This window comes from Centruroides sculpturatus, unplaced genomic scaffold, assembly GCF_000671375.1.
Source record: "Centruroides sculpturatus isolate CEXI.00-Female unplaced genomic scaffold, Cexi_2.0 scaffold1099, whole genome shotgun sequence".
NCBI classification, from domain to species: Eukaryota; Metazoa; Arthropoda; class Arachnida; order Scorpiones; family Buthidae; genus Centruroides; species Centruroides sculpturatus.
The window spans coordinates 22,000-45,821 of NW_019385307.1; the positions used below are offsets into that span (position 1 = coordinate 22,000).

General features: G+C 32.3%; 1 protein-coding gene across 2 annotated transcripts in view; it reads left to right on the forward strand.

Annotated features, from left to right (window-relative positions):
- The first annotated feature begins 4,458 nt into the window (after positions 1–4,458).
- LOC111637446 (pantothenate kinase 4-like) overlaps positions 4,459–23,822 on the forward strand; it is a 34,619-nt gene continuing 15,255 nt past the window's right edge. For both annotated transcript variants that reach the window (XM_023382933.1, XM_023382934.1), the window contains exons 1-2: positions 4,459–4,740; positions 20,275–20,351. In XM_023382933.1, the coding sequence (XP_023238701.1) occupies positions 4,632–4,740; positions 20,275–20,351 (186 nt within the window). In that variant the 5' untranslated portion in view covers positions 4,459–4,631. The remainder of the gene's footprint in view (positions 4,741–20,274; positions 20,352–23,822) is intronic.

Here is a 23,822-nt window from a genome sequence, read left to right on the forward strand (position 1 = left end):
TTCATCAAATATAATCTGAACTAATGTAAGAAAGAGAGAAAATATAATGTACAATTAGATTTTCTATTATTGAGGTGTCTGTCTAGGTTTTCTTATGGATTGACAAATATTTGGGTACTCGTTACATTAATGTCTGTGATCGATTTACTTGTTTCTGTACAAGTTTCACTTTTAATGTTATATAATTGAGCTAGATAAACTAGAAATGAAAGAAGTTGCATTGAGCTTAAATTTATTACTTATTTTCCAATAATGATTTTTATAGGAAGACCTTTTTAAATTTTTATGTGAATTTGTGAAATTGAAAGTTTGTTGAATTATAAAAACGAAATTTATTCAAATAATTCTGTTGAAGGTATTTAATTGTATTTGGTAAATCTTGTATTGTGAAATGAAAAAAGTGTAAGTTTTATAAATAAGATGAGATATAGTTTAATTAGTAAAATGTTGATAAATTTTCTATGCAGTAATAAGATTAACTTGTCCTTTACCTGGTAGCTTTCTAGTAACATTCATCCTTTTTTTTAAAAAACAATTTTTAAATCATATATTATAAACTAATGATCACAAACTGGTGGTCCATAGAGAAATTTGGTCGCAACTCATGGTCGCAAAAGAAATGCACAACTCTTGGTTGCTTTTTCTCACTCACTGGGGGTTTAATATTTGAATCTTAAACCAAACACACAATGACTGTTATCAATAAATAATATTGTCAATAAATCAATAAATAATGTTGTGAGTGCTATTGTTGTCTTATGTGAAAAAGAGCCAAGAATCCATAAACTTATTTCAAACAAGCAGCAGCAAACTTCACATAATTTCTTATAATTTGGCAAGTGAATTTCATATTATTAAAGTAAAATGGGATTTTTATGATCATTTTATAGATGTTTGATTTGTATCGGTGCCGTTAAAAAAATTTGTTAGTAGTCCAAGGGATTCAAAATTGTGAGTTTAGTGGTTTGTGAGGTCAGAAAGGTTGGCGACTGCTGCTATAAACAAAATTATAAACATTTTTAGCTTTAATTTGTTATTCATTTATATAACATAAGGATATAAATCATGTCAAATCTTATTATGTTATTGACACATGACACACCGACAAGTTTGACAGAATGCGTGTGACCATGTGTCCTTCCAGTTTTCAATGCACATAGTTTGTACTAGATTATCTATATTTAATAAAATAGTTATTTCTTTTGCATTGTCTGTAACTTTATGGATTAAAATGAACAAAATTCTTATTAGGTCAGATATGTCTCCACACTTCCGTTTTATCTTCACTACGATTTCTTTCATTTTAATATATCTGTATATATTACAAGCACTATCTCTGCTTTGAAGAAGTACTTTAGACTGGGACAGTGATGGTGAACCTTTTTGAGTCCGCATGCCATATAGTAAGCATACTTATTGTTTGAGCACCAAAGTTTTAGACTTTGAATAATGAATGATACTCAAAGAAATGAAATGAATATGATTTAATTAGAAAAACTGTAAAGAAGCTGATAGAAAAAGGATGATCAGGTGATAAACCAAAAGGATCATTGAAAAAGACAGGTGTTAAATTGAAATCGTATATATTTTTTGCCAGATGATTTCTCTGATGTGCCACTTTGGGCACACAAGTCGTAGGTTTGCCACCCCTGGACTACGATCTAACTTTGACTTTCCTATTGCTTCTAAAGAATGTGTTCGCTGGCTATAGATATTGAAAACTTCATTGAAATTTCAGAAAATATCAGTGAAATGGATAAACTAAAAGTATTGACTAACTTTTTGTTACATACTGCCTTCAAATACATATTAGAATGCTCTACATTTATTGATGCCATAGGCACTCAATCAGAACCAAAATGAAGTATTTGCTTGGCATTAACTAGCCACTAGGAAATAAAAGGTGGGTGAGTTTATCTCTTAATATTTGAACTGTCTTAAGATACAGAGTAAAGCAGGGGTGGCCAAACCGTGGCGCATGCGCCAAACTTGGCGCATTGGACGATTACAAGTGGCGCTTTAGTCAGTTCTGAGCAACATTGCCAGATTTGGCTTCTTTGCAATTAAGAATATTACATAGAAAATTAATTTTTTATAGTCTGTCTTGGCAAGTTCATTTGTTGCACAATTCGTTGCAATCAACTTTACAGATAAAATGAGTGTTCTCCACATAGTAAATTACAGTGTATGCATGTATGTTTATTTTCGATCAGTGCATAGGCGTCTAAATGACAGTGCTACCGTCCGGACAGTCCACGAGTCGGTTGGACTGCTACACCTGTTGACCTTTTTTTTTTTTTTTTTTTTCTTCTACGATTCACGATACATTCGCAATCGTGTATGCCACTAATGTCAAATGGGACTATTTTGTACGGGTAACTACACCACCACCGCATTTTTTATTAATTTTTTTTTTCACACAACTGAATTTTGATCTTTTAAATTGAAATACCTGATTAAAGGGTGGCCGAAATTTTTCTCCGCCCCGGGCGGCTAACACCCACGGTACGCCACTGCGCATCTGAACTCGTCTATCAAAAAATTGGCGCATGGTATGCAAAAGGTTGGCCACCCCTGGAGTAAAGGATGTAATTTTCATTGCTGCCCAGCACAGAGTTGAGTATATACATGTTTCCTTTATCAATGGTCTCCAGTCTGTTAATATCAGATGGCATTTATTGGAAGATTCTTCACTAGCCGTTGATGAAGGCTGAACAATATTTGCAACCTATAGTAGCAATTATGCTATAGCCAGCACCATTATGACAAATCAGGAAGTTACTTGAGACAAAGTGAATATTTTTTTATTTTTATCCCATGTGGACCAGTTGAATTTTCTTGAAGAGGCTTAAACCATTGTTTGATTTACTTGTTCTAGAGAATGCAACTGCCTTAAAACAAGCTTTGGGTTCTTTTCTCATTATATAAAAGGGATACTTTATTTTTCAGACAAAATTCAAACTGCAGTGGGCTGTAACTTATTTCTGTTGAGCTTGGGCTAGACAAAGTTTTGATACATAATTAGACATTTTCAGATGTGGTTTTTAGCAGGCTCTGAGTCAAGATGGTTGGTCTGTGGCATTTTATTCACTCTCTTTCAAAAGATGAAAAAGCACACACTGCAATAGAGAAGAAAGCAGCTGCAATTCTAGAATCATTGAGGAAATGAAAAATTTACCTTTTAGGATGACCCTTTAAACTAATTATTGACCAGAAAGCTTCCCTTTATTATTAACAAATGGCTCTCTAGCAAAATCTAGAATGATAAAATAATGAGATGATGCCCTGAGCTGAGCTGGTACCTTATAGTTTTGATATCTATCACAATGGGTAAGAAAACACAATGGCTGACACCCTCTCAAGAATTTGTAGTGCTACAAGTGACAACAAGTAATATGTATTCACTAATTACTCTGCCACCGTGAAGTTATTGTATCCACCAAGAATATACTCTTTCTTTGGATGAGGTACAGTTAGAGGATTTGATCCCGGGATCTCGAAAATCAGGATCCCGGGATCCCGACCACTTTTCAGTCCCAAAATTTTCGGGATTAAGTTTTCCTAATCCCGGGATTTTCGGGATTGACATCATTTTAAAAAAATTGCAAAATAGACTGCATGAAGCGAAACGTTCAGTGCCAGTGCTTTTAACAGAATTGCTTGCCTATCATTTTAATATAAAATACAAGAAATTTTATTCCAAGCAAGCAGCAGAAANTTCGTATATAATCAAGGTATAGTTTTTTTTAAGTGTGAATATAGATTATAACAGCTTAAATTTTGATACGACTGAAACAAAACAGCTTTTCTCCTAATATTTAGTTAAAGCGTGTTACTTCGTCTTACCGATTACGAGTTCACCCGATGTATTTTGCTAGAGGCGCTACGGAGGGTCTCAGCCAGCCAATGTATTTCTGCAGCTAGACGCGTGTTATAGGGGAAGGAATTGTGGACAAACGGCAGCAGGATAAGAGACCGAGTATGACAAGAGTTTGGGAACGACAGCCTCGTCGCCTTGACGGGCCTAGATTTCCACATAAAGTGAATAGAAAAATTTTAAAAACAGAAATAACGTATCTAAAAAAGCACAGACTAGTATCTTCGCTTTCCTTCTTATTGCGCGGTGATCGAGATTACGGTAAGGTTTGTGTCAAAACGACGATTATTTCCATAAAACATTTTAACTTTTCCTTTTCAACCGCTAAAGAAAAAGATGTATATTGTTTTTTTCTCAAATACCATCGCGACGCATTTCCGGTCTCTTTCGACGAGAGAGCGCCTCGCTTCCAAGAAGCTATCCGCCGGAGGCTTTCTCTAACCGTTATTTCTATTACTTATAAACGAAATATTTAATATAACGGCATAACAAATAATAATATCAGAATATTCCGAAATAATTCTTTAAAAATTAATTTATTTTTATTTTTATTTTTTTCCCTTTATAGTACACGAAAACGTTTTCAAATTTCAGAGGTCGCCATGGTGGTAGAGTAATCTTCTGGTTTGTCTGGGTTTATACTCGAATATTTCCGATTTACGTCCGAAAGGAGGAAATAGGGAGTGGATATTATTTTGCGGACGATTTTTTTAAGTTGTGATGCTTATTTCGGTAGAGTTTACGAATCGTTCAGATGGATGATATTGTCAAAACAACGTCCGACGCCAGAAGTATCGTCTTACCTCAGCAGGATTCGGTTTTCAGGAACCTGCAGAATGCCAAAAGATTTGCCATCGACATCGGTGAGTTCGAATGCGCGTAAAATTAGAAATATAAAGCTCGTGATCGATACACTCTTCGCGACATTTTAAATATATTGTCGTAATGATATTTCGACGGAGGATGTAAACGTTTCCCGAGTCTGTCTGATAAAAATCAAGGTTGTATGCAAAATACTAGGACGAGGTAAATAGTTCACTCAGTCGTTTTTGATGCGTGCTCGAAATACGGCGACCGTTTACTCCGGTCTGTCTGTAATTAAGTTTTCTAATTTGCTTGTAAGCAAATAAGCCAAACGATTGTTGTTTTATTGAGTATTTGTTCAAATCTGAGACGTAGTACAAATGCAGCGCTAAGTGAGACAGTTGTGGTAATCTGGATGACAGTTTTTGCCACTCTCCGGAATTGTAGACTCCTCGTAATGGTTGAAGGCAAAATACGGAGGGATTAGCGTTAAAAGTACTCTGACGGCCGGGCAAAATAGAGGGAATTTGTTCGTATTTTTTGCTCTAATGAATGTGGAATAAAGTTTTGATTTACACTTTCCTTTCGGGCACAGAATACAATTTTAAATATGAGAAAACTATTTTGCCATTTGCTCGTTAGACGACGGGTACTGTCGAATTAAAATATCGTTACGATGGACATCTGCGTGTTTTCTGAGCAAAGGAGGTCTTGCGTTTGCTTATAACGGGTTGCCACCTAACCGACAAATATGATAATGATTATCAAAAAATTAGTAGTTTTGTCGGATTTAAATCTAAGTAGTTATGATTTAACTATTAACTGTGCTATTGGTTGAAAAGTGTTGACTGTCTGTACTAAATACGGTCCTGTGGTAACCCTACTTGTACTAACAAAAACATCGGTGCGGTCGTATCCGTAAGTGTGTTTCTCGGTTTCCGAAGGTCACTTTTTACCGTTATCGGTATTACTATCTATTCTCCGTGCACCGGGTTGGTACGGGCTTGCCGTTCCTCGCTTTGACTCGTGTGCTGCACTCAGTTGTGTGCTTTGGTGCTGGCTGTTGCACCTCGACCCCAATCTCCCCTAAACTATATAATGAGAAATCTGTGAATGGTTGAGTTGGCTACTCCGAGCTGGCAACTGTGCCGGCTTGGTGTAGCCCGCTTCCAATTGTGTGTGATCCAGAAGAGGGCTGTATATGGCTGTTGGTCATATGTACAGGTGTTCTTCCTTTGCTCCTGTGGGTGTGGTTTATGGCTTGAGACAAATTTATATCAACAGAATCAGTTTTGTTCACATAAATGTGGTCACTGTAAATTAAGTTATGTATCAGTGTCTTCTGTACTATCAGAAACCTTTTGCTTTGTGTTAGACATTATGAATCAATACTGGATTCGATGCTTGCATCTTCTCGTGTGTAATTGTCCTCTGTGCCGTTTGAAGCCTTGAAAATGCAACATTTCTAGGGAAATGCCACATGACTTATGGAATTTTTTTTTGACTACTTATCACATTACTGTAATAGAGTAACAAGATTGAGCTAAGTTGATGTCTTAACTATTTACTATTAAGAACACTGGTTTAATAAAATTATTACAATGATGCAATGGAATTAATGACAGGAAAATAAGCCACACTACATAAGGATACTTTATCACAGTTGATGGAGTAGATGGTAGAGTTGTATTTATAGACAAGTAATTTCCATGGCTTTCACTATTTGCTTAATTAAAGGTATCCTTAAGATATTTATAAGTTACAACCTTGTAAGAATATGCGTTCCTGAGTGGTATAATCTTAGAATAGATATACTTTTTAATTAATTCCTTCATAATTTCCAGTGCATATTCAGGCTGAATGGCTTGGTGGCAGATGCTACTCACAAGAAAGGCATTCTCCAGTATATTGCACTAGATGTTTCTAACTATGGCATGTTACACTGAATCTAAGACCCCATTAAATCTAAGATGAACTTTATTTTCAGAGAAATGTAAGACCAATTTTTACAGGTTTTAATTTCATTAAATATAGTAATTAATATATTGACAGATTCTCTTTTATTAATGTATCTCTGATTGGTGGATTTTGTTGTTTTACTTGAATCTGGCTTATACATAAGAAAATAAGTCTGTCACCTGGAGTTGTGTTGAAGGAAGAAATCTGTTTTGGTTCTGGAAGAGAATATAACAAATGAAACTAATTGTATGCATTTGGTGGCATCAAACTAATGGATGTGAAGTTGATAGTTTGGAAGTGTTGATTGATTTTGTCGATGCAAGTGGTGATACATGATGACTCATATGCTGGCCCCCGTATGTATGATATTAACAAGCCAAATGCAATGGAGTGTTAGTAGAATTTCCTTTTTATGTAATGAATGCATAAAACTTTCTTTCGTTCAAATGATCAATCGGGTTTCAAAATATTCTAATTTTCAGCAACATGATTGATCATTTGAGAAAATATTACTGATTTATATACAAAATGTATAGAAGTCTATCTTTTATAAAACTGGAACAATATTTCTTAAAAATGATTGATTTTCTTATTGATTGATTTTTCTCAGTATAGATTTTTGGTAAGTTAACATGACATTTCTAACAAAGAAAGGTTAATGCATAAAAATCTGTTTTGTATATTTAATGGACTGGAAAAGAATGTTACTTTAAAATTGTTCATAAAAATAAACTATTAAAATTAAGCCTCCTAATTTTTTAAAATGTTTCGATATTGGCAACTGAAAAATGTTATACTTATACTTCTTTATGTGCATTAAACAATAACAAGTAAAGAAAATTATAAATAATAAAATTTAATCAATGGGAGGTTAATTCCAATTAAATTATAATGAAATCTTCATTTTTCAGTTTATATTATTTTGAAATAAGTTGTCCGTCATTAAACTATTTTGCAAGAAACTATATTAGGAATGTATTATGCACATACCAATCTGTTAATGATTTGCAGTTAAGAAGATAATGTTCAGATAATAATGATTTGTTTTGAGATAGGCAATTATAAATAATTAGCAATTGATCATAACTATATTTATAACACTAGAAGAGAACATATAATTTAATTTTTTTATTAGTCAATCCAGCAAAAGTCCTTTTTCACAACCCAAATAAAATATTCGTAGTTTATTGCCATGTTAGAAAACAGAACTTCTTTATAATATAATTTACAAAAGAGAAAATAGAAAATTCAGGAAGAAGCCACGTTTACATGTAACTTCATCAAATATAATCTGAACTAATGTAAGAAAGAGAGAAAATATAATGTACAATTAGATTTTCTATTATTGAGGTGTCTGTCTAGGTTTTCTTATGGATTGACAAATATTTGGGTACTCGTTACATTAATGTCTGTGATCGATTTACTTGTTTCTGTACAAGTTTCACTTTTAATGTTATATAATTGAGCTAGATAAACTAGAAATGAAAGAAGTTGCATTGAGCTTAAATTTATTACTTATTTTCCAATAATGATTTTTATAGGAAGACCTTTTTAAATTTTTATGTGAATTTGTGAAATTGAAAGTTTGTTGAATTATAAAAACGAAATTTATTCAAATAATTCTGTTGAAGGTATTTAATTGTATTTGGTAAATCTTGTATTGTGAAATGAAAAAAGTGTAAGTTTTATAAATAAGATGAGATATAGTTTAATTAGTAAAATGTTGATAAATTTTCTATGCAGTAATAAGATTAACTTGACCTTTACCTGGTAGCTTTCTAGTAACATTCATCCTTTTTTTTAAAAAACAATTTTTAAATCATATATTATAAACTAATGATCACAAACTGGTGGTCCATAGAGAAATTTGGTCGCAACTCATGGTCGCAAAAGAAATGCACAACTCTTGGTTGCTTTTTCTCACTCACTGGGGGTTTAATATTTGAATCTTAAACCAAACACACAATGACTGTTATCAATAAATAATATTGTCAATAAATCAATAAATAATGTTGTGAGTGCTATTGTTGTCTTATGTGAAAAAGAGCCAAGAATCCATAAACTTATTTCAAACAAGCAGCAGCAAACTTCACATAATTTCTTATAATTTGGCAAGTGAATTTCATATTATTAAAGTAAAATGGGATTTTTATGATCATTTTATAGATGTTTGATTTGTATCGGTGCCGTTAAAAAAATTTGTTAGTAGTCCAAGGGATTCAAAATTGTGAGTTTAGTGGTTTGTGAGGTCAGAAAGGTTGGCGACTGCTGCTATAAACAAAATTATAAACATTTTTAGCTTTAATTTGTTATTCATTTATATAACATAAGGATATAAATCATGTCAAATCTTATTATGTTATTGACACATGACACACCGACAAGTTTGACAGAATGCGTGTGACCATGTGTCCTTCCAGTTTTCAATGCACATAGTTTGTACTAGATTATCTATATTTAATAAAATAGTTATTTCTTTTGCATTGTCTGTAACTTTATGGATTAAAATGAACAAAATTCTTATTAGGTCAGATATGTCTCCACACTTCCGTTTTATCTTCACTACGATTTCTTTCATTTTAATATATCTGTATATATTACAAGCACTATCTCTGCTTTGAAGAAGTACTTTAGACTGGGACAGTGATGGTGAACCTTTTTGAGTCCGCATGCCATATAGTAAGCATACTTATTGTTTGAGCACCAAAGTTTTAGACTTTGAATAATGAATGATACTCAAAGAAATGAAATGAATATGATTTAATTAGAAAAACTGTAAAGAAGCTGATAGAAAAAGGATGATCAGGTGATAAACCAAAAGGATCATTGAAAAAGACAGGTGTTAAATTGAAATCGTATATATTTTTTGCCAGATGATTTCTCTGATGTGCCACTTTGGGCACACAAGTCGTAGGTTTGCCACCCCTGGACTACGATCTAACTTTGACTTTCCTATTGCTTCTAAAGAATGTGTTCGCTGGCTATAGATATTGAAAACTTCATTGAAATTTCAGAAAATATCAGTGAAATGGATAAACTAAAAGTATTGACTAACTTTTTGTTACATACTGCCTTCAAATACATATTAGAATGCTCTACATTTATTGATGCCATAGGCACTCAATCAGAACCAAAATGAAGTATTTGCTTGGCATTAACTAGCCACTAGGAAATAAAAGGTGGGTGAGTTTATCTCTTAATATTTGAACTGTCTTAAGATACAGAGTAAAGCAGGGGTGGCCAAACCGTGGCGCATGCGCCAAACTTGGCGCATTGGACGATTACAAGTGGCGCTTTAGTCAGTTCTGAGCAACATTGCCAGATTTGGCTTCTTTGCAATTAAGAATATTACATAGAAAATTAATTTTTTATAGTCTGTCTTGGCAAGTTCATTTGTTGCACAATTCGTTGCAATCAACTTTACAGATAAAATGAGTGTTCTCCACATAGTAAATTACAGTGTATGCATGTATGTTTATTTTCGATCAGTGCATAGGCGTCTAAATGACAGTGCTACCGTCCGGACAGTCCACGAGTCGGTTGGACTGCTACACCTGTTGCCTTTTTTTTTTTTTTTTTGCTTCTACGATTCACGATACATTCGCAATCGTGTATGCCACTAATGTCAAATGGGACTATTTTGTACGGGTAACTACACCACCACCGCATTTTTTATTAATTTTTTTTTTCACACAACTGAATTTTGATCTTTTAAATTGAAATACCTGATTAAAGGGTGGCCGAAATTTTTCTCCGCCCCGGGCGGCTAACACCCACGGTACGCCACTGCGCATCTGAACTCGTCTATCAAAAAATTGGCGCATGGTATGCAAAAGGTTGGCCACCCCTGGAGTAAAGGATGTAATTTTCATTGCTGCCCAGCACAGAGTTGAGTATATACATGTTTCCTTTATCAATGGTCTCCAGTCTGTTAATATCAGATGGCATTTATTGGAAGATTCTTCACTAGCCGTTGATGAAGGCTGAACAATATTTGCAACCTATAGTAGCAATTATGCTATAGCCAGCACCATTATGACAAATCAGGAAGTTACTTGAGACAAAGTGAATATTTTTTTATTTTTATCCCATGTGGACCAGTTGAATTTTCTTGAAGAGGCTTAAACCATTGTTTGATTTACTTGTTCTAGAGAATGCAACTGCCTTAAAACAAGCTTTGGGTTCTTTTCTCATTATATAAAAGGGATACTTTATTTTTCAGACAAAATTCAAACTGCAGTGGGCTGTAACTTATTTCTGTTGAGCTTGGGCTAGACAAAGTTTTGATACATAATTAGACATTTTCAGATGTGGTTTTTAGCAGGCTCTGAGTCAAGATGGTTGGTCTGTGGCATTTTATTCACTCTCTTTCAAAAGATGAAAAAGCACACACTGCAATAGAGAAGAAAGCAGCTGCAATTCTAGAATCATTGAGGAAATGAAAAATTTACCTTTTAGGATGACCCTTTAAACTAATTATTGACCAGAAAGCTTCCCTTTATTATTAACAAATGGCTCTCTAGCAAAATCTAGAATGATAAAATAATGAGATGATGCCCTGAGCTGAGCTGGTACCTTATAGTTTTGATATCTATCACAATGGGTAAGAAAACACAATGGCTGACACCCTCTCAAGAATTTGTAGTGCTACAAGTGACAACAAGTAATATGTATTCACTAATTACTCTGCCACCGTGAAGTTATTGTATCCACCAAGAATATACTCTTTCTTTGGATGAGGTACAGTTAGAGGATTTGATCCCGGGATCTCGAAAATCAGGATCCCGGGATCCCGACCACTTTTCAGTCCCAAAATTTTCGGGATTAAGTTTTCCTAATCCCGGGATTTTCGGGATTGACATCATTTTAAAAAAATTGCAAAATAGACTGCATGAAGCGAAACGTTCAGTGCCAGTGCTTTTAACAGAATTGCTTGCCTATCATTTTAATATAAAATACAAGAAATTTTATTCCAAGCAAGCAGCAGAAATTAACCAAGCGGGCTTGCGATGCTTGCTTGGAATAAAACTTCTTGTATTTTCAACTAAAATGATAGGCAAGCAGTTCTCACTGGGTTACTTGGTAATATACTTCATTTTTGTATTTTTGAATTTTCGCGGGCGCCAATCGATTTTCTGGCGCAGTCAAGAGCACTACTCAGTGCGTTTTACCTGTCAATGTGTCAGCCATCTTGTTTTGCCAGTGTGGTTAATATAGACCTGACGCTACTCGCTTAGGGGGGTTCGACCTTAGGTGAAAAGGTTATGACCCTCGCCTTGTCCGCAATCTGTCAGGATGATGCGAGAAAGTCTTTTTACGTTTCGGGGTAGTGGTTTGCTGAACGCTGAGAGACTCACACAGAGACCGAATTTACAAAATTAACGCGTTTATTTTTTGAAAAACATGCTTACAATGATCGAAACAATCGGGATTATAGCCTTTACTCCTACAATCCCGATCCGTGTCGACCGGACTGTTTTCTTCCATCCTCCCCGTGTCCTCAAAGCTTATAAGTATTTACTAACGATTCCTCCAACTTCCATCAACCTAAACGCGTTTTCTCTGCAGCTGCATATATGTGCAACAAATTGAGAAGCAGACTTGGTGATGAGACACTAGATGCATTGTTATTTCTCAGATCATATTTTCACAATTCAAATTAGAATGTTTCTATTAAATTAGTTTTCTTTATATTTAAGAAAAATGTGACTGATTAATATTATTTTTAAATACTTTTTCCTAAGAAACTTACTTTACTACCTACTTACTAGGTTGTTATATGAAAGTAGTCTATTTAGTCGATGTTAAGAGAGATTTTTGTGAATTTTCAACGTTTATTTGCATAGTTTGTTACATAAAAGTTTTTTCAATTTATGTGAGTTTAAAGAGATCTCAGTGATGCTTAAAAAAGAATAAATTTAACATGAAGACAGTGATTTTAAGTCTGGTTAGTCTGACTGTAAGTCTGATTAATTAGAGTGATTAAATTAACTAGGTGTATACCGTAAAATACGTTGATTTTTGTCTAAATTTTGATTTTTAATTTCTGTAAGATTTTCTTATTTTTTATTAACCCTCAATACCGAAATAATCCCGGGATCGAATAAGTATAATCCCGAAATCCCGGGATTAGAAATAAGGACTGGGATCGAATTCCCTAGGTACAGTACATTACCATGTCCCATTTATGCAGAACATGCTTTTTCAAGTCAAGGAAACCACAATGGCTGCAACCTCTTTGAATGTCTTAACATAGATTTTAAAGGGCCACTACTGTCTACCTCTCAAATTGCTACATTTTCACAGTTGTTGACTAATTAGTACTCTTGCTTGTTGTTTGCTTACCCATGTTCAGACATAAACTTAGCCACAGTTGTTTGATGTTTAATGTCATTATTTTCAGTATTTGGTGAATCAGCCTTTGTGCATTTTGATTATGACACCTCTTTTCTCAACTAAAGCTAGAGGAATGCTTTTTCTCACCTTAACTCGTCTCTTTTGGTGTGTCAACTACTTTATCATCTCTATACAGTCTTAAAAGAAATGGGCTAGTGGAGCAGAATAATGGTATAATTTGGAAGACTGCTAATCTAGCATTGAAGGATAAAGGACTCCCAGTAACTTATTGGGAGCAAGTGATCAATTAGGCTTTGTGTTATTAGATCCTTGCTTTGTACTGTTACCAACTGCACATCTACTCAGTGACCATCAACTGGTCAGTCTATTCAGTCACCATCACATGGTCACTGAAACTACATGCCTGACTTGTTAAATGAAATGATAAATTCAGGAAATATGAGAGCCAGGTGGAAGAGACAGAGCTACTCAAAACAAACCCCAGCACATCCTCATAAAAAAATAAAAAGATGGCTTAGAATCAACAGTCTTTTTGAGGCAACTGGCTCCTTGTAGAGAGTTAGGACTCACTATTATCCATAATATGAATGTACAATACAACCACCAGCCACTCCTAGGGCCAACTTTCCAGACTGGGCTGTAAGCGTAGAGGCCCAGTCTGATGGCTTCCCTGACAAGCCGTCATACCACTATTAACACAAGGCAATCAGACATTTGTCCCAATCTAACATTCCAAAGGAGACCACAAATGAAATGTAAACTGTTTCCATATGTGTTCACATAAATTTTTATTTTGTTTGCATGTTTATTTGGAGTGGGAGATTGACATGTGGAAATCCGACAAGTTTGACAGTCTGTATCTAAATGCATGGCCTCCTGCAGTTTCAACACACACAGTTTCTCCATACCTTACAGATTAAAATGAAAAACTGCTTTTTTAAGTCTGACATTTATGTCCTCCACTTTTGTGTTTTACCTTCACTATATATATATACAAACATGTATAGCAATATTTGAATTTTATTTTAAGATCACTTATTTCTAAATTTAAACTTTTTACTATTTATGAAAAATTTACTAAATTGTTAATAAGATGTAAGAATTTATAAATGAATGAATTTAAATCAGAATTATATTGTTGTTAAAGCATTATTGTTTTAAAGATAAATTAATACAAACTTTCATAATTAATTAATAATGATGATGATTATTTTTTGTAACTTTGCCTATTAAAACAAGTCAGTAGCCATTTTTATAAGAAGACATTTCTCCATTTTACTAATCATTTTCCCACTGATTTGATTATACAAATTCCTATTTTTACAAAGCAAATGTTTTATTTAATGTTTATAAAAACAATTTTAAATTATTGTTAACTGTTTATTTAAGATATGAAGTGTTTACAGAATACAATCTACTGCTTTAAAGTTGAACTAGGTCATTCATATTGTTTGATAAGATCACTAATCAGTAAGAGATTTAGCTCACTAAACTTGTTAGAGAGTCTAACTTTTTGAAACTACAGTATTATGCTTTTTATTTTGAATTGCAATCACTTTTTAGTCAAATTAGTAAAAATGTTATTAATAAAATTCTCAAAGCTTGAGCTTCCAAAAAAAGTTTACATTACTTTCCTTTAATGACACTTAATTTTATTCTGATGATAATAAGTTATAAAATTTATAAGAGTAAAAATCAAATTTCATAAAGAATTTATGTAAATGAACTAATTATCGTGTTGAGAACACGAGTTTATCGATTTGTACCTGCCAACGGATACATGAGAGGAATGAACCAATTTCTTAATTCTTGTAATCGTTTATGGTTGAGTTAAATAATTGCATTAATTTAATAGTTTGTAGCACACTCTTAAATAGTACACCTTTGTAAAGTGCCAATGAATGGATCTTCTGCATAAAGATTAAATACTAAGTTAAATATTATGAAGGATTCTCTAAATGTGTAATTTTATAACGCAAGACGTATCAAGTCGTGACTTTCAAACTAACTTGTAAGACAGATCTCGTTAGCAGGTATAATTCTTATTCAGTTTGTAAATGGTTCAGACATCATTATTTTCTAGAAATTATCACATACATGGACTAAAAGTACTAGCCAGTTAACAACTTTATTTTACCCAGATGCATTTCAGGAATTATAATATTTTCCACCTCACTGGGCTTTCTTTCATCCAAGCTAAACTAGGTAAAAATACTTTTTCTATACTCTCACAATTTTTCAATATTCTAACTGGTTTTTACCAATTTCCATAATATTTTTATTATGGAAATTAGCAAAAGATTGGAATATTGAAAAAGTGTTTGTGCCTTGTTTAGCTTGGATGAAAGAAAGCCCAGTGAGGAGGGAAATATCAATATTATAATTACCGAAATGCATCTGGGTAAAATAAAGTTGTTGATTGACTAGTATTTTTAGTCCATGTATATGATAATTTCTAGAAAATAACAGTGTCCAAATCAATTACGTATTGATTTAAAAAGAAAAAAAAAGAAGACTAGAAGCAGAAGGATAAATCATAATTCTTATTGTTTGAGGATCTTCAATTTACTGGCAATAATTTAAGTGCCAATTTTAGTGGTTAACAAATGGTAACATTAAATTGAAGGTTGACTGTTTCTTGTTTTCTGACAGTACAAAATGATTAAATGTAAACTAGTTAAGTGACAAAAAGCATTGTTTTATCTGTAAATGTCACTTATGTGTGCACAATTTTGAATCTTTCTTAAATGATAAATTACTCAGTTTTTACTAATTCTTTCTTGATGGCCCACTTTTAACTTAATGAAAGACTGATTTGATCTGGTATACAGCTTAAAATTTAATAGATAGAAAACATGGTTTCTTAACCATTTATCAACTCCCCTCTTTTTTTCACAGTTTATAAAAAAAATTAATTAATTAAATCTGCTGAGCCAATATTAATCCACATGTTTTTGTACAAAAGATGTATAGTACATAAGTGTCAAATTTACATTAATCTAAACTGTCATATATACATAATACATTGAACTAATAATTTTTAATGAAATGTTTTTAGTCCACCCTAGACTAATTTTCAAATTCCGAAAATGCCTTGTCAACTTCTGGGATTTGAGGACTGCTACTGTAAAATGAATACATATCTGCACAATTCATGCTGACTGGTAGGTCCAAACTTAAGAAAATGAAAACCTTATACATCAGAGTTTGTTAAAAGTCAAACTTTATTAAGCTAGAAATGCTAGTATTAAAACTTTGTGGCTACAGAATAAAAATAGATTATTACAAAAATTTAAATTATAATTTAAACTCAGTAATTACAACAGAATTCAGTAAAACTACAAATCATCAGTAAAACTACAAATTACAATTATTCAAAGTCATGCTGGGTATTTCCATCTTAACACTATACAATTTCAAAACAATATAATTAGGCAAAATAACCTAACAAAAGAAAAACTTTTAATCAGCATCAATGAGTTACAGTTCAATAGTTACATACTGACCAACAGAATTGAAGTTTGCTGTGTCAGTTTGAAATGTTTTATATATATATATATATATATATATATATTCATGCTGATTTGCATACTATATACAAAAATTTATTTTTGCTTGACTTATGTGTCTCCCAACATCCATTTATAGGAATATTTCTTTAAGTACTTTTCTATTTGTACAGATGTCTATCATATTTAGTGAGATGCAACTCTATGTATTATAAAAAATACAGTAGAGCATCAATTATCCAACCCCCGATTAACCGTCACATCGGTTAATCGACTGTTCTAGTCGGCAAATTTCAAATGTCCGCTAGTGATGTGGCGCTACAATATTTGGCTATGTGTTGGATACTTTAATATTATTTTTGTTAAATTTTTGCATGTTTTAGCTGGCAACTACGGCTTGATCATTGAAGGGAGACTAGTATTTAAACGAGACTTAATTTTCTAATTATGAGTGATTGTTTCATGAGCAATAAAACAATTTTAAAATAATTTTTAACGATACAATATCAACGATTATTATTTTAAAAAAAATTTGTTAGGCTAAACATCAATGAAAATTCAATGCAAAGTTGGTTAATAGCGATATACTAATAAACTAATTATATGGGATATACTAATATACTATACGAATAATGTATTTTTTTCATTATTTTCGGTTATCCGATTTTTTTAGTTATCCGACCAACCTGAGTTCCCAATTGAGTCAAATAATCGATGCTCTACTGTAAATTTTTGAAATTATGCAAATGAAGCATTGAGAGAGCAGTTGGGATCTAACTCAACCCCAAAACTTTATGGATGTTAAATAATAAATGGTTTTTAGTAGGTCCGCTGCTCGTTTAAACTCAACGGTTTGTACAATATCCGCTATTGGTCTAGATTCGACCAATCCTGTTGCGACACGAGTCGGTGATGACGTTTTACCGAATTATAAGAGTTTTTTTAGCATGTTTGTTCAAATGCTGTCGCAATTTTTCTGCCGTCATATAGGAATTCGAACTATATGAACCCGTGTTATAGGGGGGTTGACTGTATTAAGCCACCAAATGTGGTTGAAGGTAGGCCTCTTAGTAATTTAATATATTGTTTGCTTTTTAGTGAAAAAGAGTTGCTGTGTGCCAAATTTTTTATTTAATGTTAAGTATATTTGCATGATACAATTATTTTCGGTAAATAAAATGAAAAGTTTGATAATTTCTATTTTTTCTTCGTATGAATATGTGGGATTGAATTTCTTTTTGCACTTTTGGCAAAAACAACTGTTAAATTAGTTCCCGATTTGTCTAGAAGTTATATTTAGAATTCATTATCATCCTGGATATTTCTAGATTGAAGGGAAGAGAGTTAATTGTTGTTTTGGGTAAAGTGTCATTCACCTGATAATGTGTAGGTTTGTTTTTGTTTACAATCTGCTTTGAATTTAGATGATTTTACAACTTTATGCTTTGTTTTTCTTTATAGTTCTTTCTTGTTTGAAGAGCTTAATTCATAAATTAAAAGATAATGACTGTTATCTTTTAATAAAGCAAAGAGGAAAGGAGACAAATCATTTGCGATGACTTAATGACTTTTAAATTTATCATTCTTCTTAATGTAATCCTTGATAAGAGAATATTGTGTACAGTGGCGGCCTTAGGGGGGTGGCGAGCAGGGCAATTGCCCGGGGCCTCGCGCAACAACCAAGTAGAAAAAAGTTGATATTTAAAACTTTTTATTTTATCCTTGGCTATTAGTTATAACAATAAAATAAATGTAATTTATAGTACAGTATATATTAATATTAATAAGTGCCTACTATTTCAATTCACATACTTTGCACAAAGGACAAGGGCCTCGCAAAGATCTGCCGCCCAGGGCCTCACAAAGATCTGCCGTCCAGAGCCTCGCAATGGATAAGGCCGCCGCTGATTGTGTATAACTGCATTTGTTTTGTTATGCACATCTTTAACATATTGGGAAAGGAGAGTATGAGTTTCCAGTTTGTCAAAATCAATAATAGATTGCCAGATGAGTGAGACAGTAAAGGTATTGGCCTGTTGCTCCAGAGTCCCAAGTAAAAGTCCAGGTCGGAGACCTTGGAAATTTTACATGGGTAGTCTTTCCAGCATGTGCCAGGTCCCATTGTGTTCCATTATATGTAGCAGTTTGATTTGAGAAACCTTTTGAAATTATCAATTTTTGATAAATTTAATTTTTCAGCTTCCTCAGAATAATTTTATCATACATAGACATTACAGAATGTAAACAAGATAAGCATTTGCACCTAAAATTGGCTTTACATCCACAATGTATCCAATAACAACAATGCTATTAACATTTCTGCTGCCAAGTCAACACAATTAGGACAAGAAACTTGTAAACGTAAAAAAAGTTAGGCAGAGTGCTAAATAAACTTTAATGTTTGTTTAACTGTGTGAGTCAGTCAAGATAAGTTATTGCTTAGAACAAATAACAATTAATTGTAATTAATAATAACTGCAATAGTTTACGTTTAATGTTAAATTTGATGGAAAATTAACCTTTTAACCAGCAATATTAAATTCTTTCACAGAAACTTAAAGCTGTAATATAACCAATATAGTAACTGAAGTTATTTATAATTGATTGCATTTAATTGCCCTTTAAGGTTGTGTGTGGCAGACATTGTAATTCGCTTGTGTAATCTTACAAATAAAAACTTAAAAATATGTTAATTTGTAAAATAAATCATCCTGATTTATGCAGATTATCAGTCAAGATAAGTTTTCATGTATTACTTAAGACACAACCAGTTTGTTAGATTAATATAGTAGAAACACTACTGACTAGTTTATAATTCATTGATAAATGATCACATTTAAAAATTTTGAGGAGTTATCCTTCAAAAACTTAACTTAAAAAGGTGGTAAATAAATGATAATAATCTTTAGGATAAATACACAAAAAGTATTTTATCACATTTATCCTGAAGATGATATTTTGAAACGTCAAATGTTCGAGTTAGAAACGTCAACAGAATGAAATCGGGTTATTCAACTTCGATTATTTACTGATTAAAATTGATATGGTTACAATCTAGAATGCTAAATCTTTCAAATAAATCTGCAATTTCGTACAAATATGTGGAACCTGGAGAAATGACAAGGTTGTTTGAAGGATCTGTTAGAGGAAAATGAATAGAAATTAATGGCATTTTTGATTTATATATGTATTTTGACAAATTATTATTATTATTATTATTATTATTATTATTACTAATTTATTAACTTGTATTATCAGTCCTGACAATATACTACAATACATCCATGACTGACATATTGGATATTTTTAGTATTAGTTTTTGGTATTCTGTATAATGTGATGAATAAACAGATTTTATTTAACTCGTTTTTCAACTCTAATTTGGTGGCCTTTTCTAGATGTTAAGATCGTGACTATATGTTAATTTGACTGAGAAACACTAATTTAGCTTACTCTACAAGTTTTTATGCTTGTTATAGTTACCAATTTAAAGAAATTTTGTGTTTGTTTACAAAATATTCAATACATAAGTATTGAAAATACATTTTTATGTTACATAGATTAGAATTTGCCATAATTATAGAATAAATTCAATATTTTACTGCTTTTAGCTCTATATTTTAATCTATTTCTGTTTATAATTTAATCTGTGATTGCATCATGACTTCTTATCACATTTTTTTTAAGAAAATTATAAATTTAGTATGATGATAGAATAAATTTGTGTACATTCTTGTATTTTATTTAGTTATAAATTTAATTTTTTAGGTGGTTCTCTGACCAAAATTGCTTATTATTCTACGGTCTCCTATAAGCAAGCGCTTTATGAAGACGATAGTGGAAAGGTGAGTTTCTAGAAGTTATTTATATGCTAATACTAGCAACAAGTTTATACATTCATAATTTATTAATGATACTTTTTTTAAAGTTATTCAAAAACAAAAAATTTACAAGTAACTTTTGCTTTTATTATTTGGATCAACTTACAAATAAAACAAAAACTTGAATATTGAATGAAACATTTAAACACATTAAACTTTAAAATACACGGGTTTTATAATACTATGTTCATAACAATGAATTTTTTATGGGTCAACGTGCTTTATCTTTAACACAGCATTGAAATTGTGTAACCTTTCAGAACAAAATCAGTTCTTAATAGTCCTCTAGTATTTTCATTCAAGCTTTCTTGGTTCAGTTTCAGGGTTTTGTATTAAGTGTTGAACACTATATATTGTAATGGTGATAAATCTCAATATGATCGCAGATATATCAGTGTGTAGCATTCAATTTTCAGCAGTTAAAAGTTGTAATTATAACTTTGAATGCTTAAACAATAGTATATTTACTTTTATAAAATAAGATCAAAGGTCATTGTAGAAAGAAGGCAAGAGTTAAACTGTATAGGGTAGAAAATCCTTTGTGTAACCTAATACTTGTCTTAGGGAAGCAGCTTGCTATTATTTACTACTGGATGATCATAAAGTTGTCCTATTCATAGGACTATAGCTCCAACCAATAAGCCAGTTGACACCAAAATTTGTGTATATGTTATTCACAGAACATGGAAAAGGATTTCTGAATTTTCCACTATACAATAAACAATGCTGCAAAACAAAACAGAAGCACAATAGAAAAGTATCTATTCATCCATATGGGAACGTACTGGTAAATGCTGTACAGATTGCTTAGCTATGCAGGAAATGTTCAGTATGTTCCCAATTGTTTAGGTGTAAAATTTGAAGACAATGTGCAGTATGTTCAACAGTTGACTGCAGCTGTTTTCTATGATGCTTTGCACATGTAATACAGTATTCTTTTTATTTTCTACCCTATACAGTCTAACTCCTTCCTTCTTTCTACACTGACCTTTGATCTTATAAAAATATAAATTTACTCTGATATTTAGATATATTGTGGGTGTATGTTAAGAAAACAGTTTTAATCATAATACCAAATAATAAGAATAATTTGTCTTACTACAGGGAGAGGAAAATATGGAGGACAGACCTTAACCTGATCTTTTGTGACTTCTGTCTACTATGCAGATGTATTGCCAATTACATTATCTGAATCTCTATTTGATCTTTGCTTCCATAACTATATTTAGTTCTAAGTAATTCTGTAATTAGAATCTGTATCAATTAGAAATTAATTATAGAAATGATTTAAAGTAATGTTTGATTCTAAGCATCAATTGAAAAATTTCATATTTGTTCTCAGATGAAAAATCTGGAAGAAAAATATCCACTTTACCAAAAAATGAGTGTTTTTCCTCATAATATTTGTTATATTAAAAGTATTAATTATACAGATGATTCATACTTCCTGTGGATATTTTTATATTGTTTGAATGATGAAATTTTGCTTCAGAACTGGTTAACCTTGACAGTAATATTACTACTTCAGTAGATCATATATATTTGCAATGGAATAAAGTATTTGTGGTGTGGCATATTTCTCATGTAGCAATAAACCTACAATCAAAAATAATTTGAAAATATTTGTAAATCTATTTTTCATAATATTAATGTATAATTATTCAGTTGTAAAAGAAAACTGCATTTCAATGTGTAGTTTGACAATTAAAATTGCATGTTTAGTATTGTATGTAATGGGTTATTTCAATGAATCAGAAACTTGTCTCATAATTTTGATAAAGAAAGAGAGATTGTTTTATTTCATACAAATTGCAACACTTATTCTAATTTCTCACAAGTCTTTACCAAAATTCTTAATTCTTTACACATGATGTCACTCTGTATACATCTATATTATTAATTACAAATGTTGAAAAAAAATGTTGCAACGATGAACTGAATTATAAGAGGAAAAGTGAGTTTTAGTTGTATAAGTGTGTTATTTGTTCACAAAAATTTTTTAATAAATTCAACTGTTTTTATAAATGTGTTCTAAATAGTAAACTAATTACTGGAAACTGATGATAGATGATGCTGTCATCTTATATTGAATTTAGTAATCAGAAATAATTTAATTGAATAATAGATTAATTTAGAATATCTGAATTAGTCACCCAGATTGTAATATAACTATAGAACAGGGGTGTCCAACCTTTTTGTTTCTCTGGGCCACATTGGATGAAGTCTTGGAGTTTTGGGCCATAAGTATATATTATATAGGCCTATATTTGTGGCCCAATATACAAGTATATTTCAGGATTAACATGTTTTGATTATAATAATAAGTATTAAAACTTTATCATGAATAAGAATATTTAAAAAAATTACTTATACAGACATTTTCAATTTTTACTTAGAAATAGATAAATTCATTTATTAAAAAAAAGACAAGCGAAAATTTATTTAAAAACACAAATATTTGTTATATTTGGGTCACTAATTAATAAAAACCCTCATTTTACACCATTTTAAAGTACAGTTGTTTTAGTTTTTTAAACTGACGGTACTGAGAGACATCTGTAGAGCAATAACAGCCGGACTGTCGCCATATCTGGGATAGTGACTAAAGAAGACGTAAGAAAGGGATTCCGCGAAGGAAAAAAATAGTACCTAAATTCGCCGGTAGGGGTGGATTTGGCGCTGTCGTAGCGAAACAGCTAAGAATTTGCATAAAACCCAGCTGCAATTAACAAACACACAAATGAATAATCGGACAGAGGTTTCAGTGCAATAATGAAAGTTTAATTAATCGTCAAATAATCTTCTCCTCCTTCAATGTGACCACCATCCTGCTGGACATCACATTGCATCATGAACACCGTGTTCTCTACAGCCGAACGTAACATGTCTGCAGGAATGTTCATCATAGTTCGAGAAATGTTGTTCTTCAAGGTCATCAGGTTGGGGACACCACCAAGATAGACCTTGGACTTTAAGTAACTCCACAGGAAAAAGTCACATGGGGTTAGATCGGGGGTTAGAACCTTCAACGAGTGCAATCGCAACATCACTGTCTGTGCAGACACGGGTTTTTGCCCTCTACCAGGCTGAACTGCTAAGGATCCTGTCTCTTCAAATTTCTTTATCAAGACTTTCTCTGCATTAATTCATAGAGGACCTCTGTGCCAGTTGTTACGGGTTCTAAACTCACGAAGAGCGCCCGGTGCGCTCGATTAGTTAAGATAATAAAGATTCACAAGCAACGCACGCTGAGGTAAGGAAAGATTCATGTTGAACTCTGCTGAAGTCCGGAATGCACTTCGGACTTTTGTGCTTGCCTATTAAGCTCAAATTAGGTGGTACTGCTGTCGACCACGTCATTGTGAATTCGGATTTTGAGGTGTTACCAGCGCGTTAAGCAAATTCTTAGCTGTTTTGCTACAACAGCGCCAAATC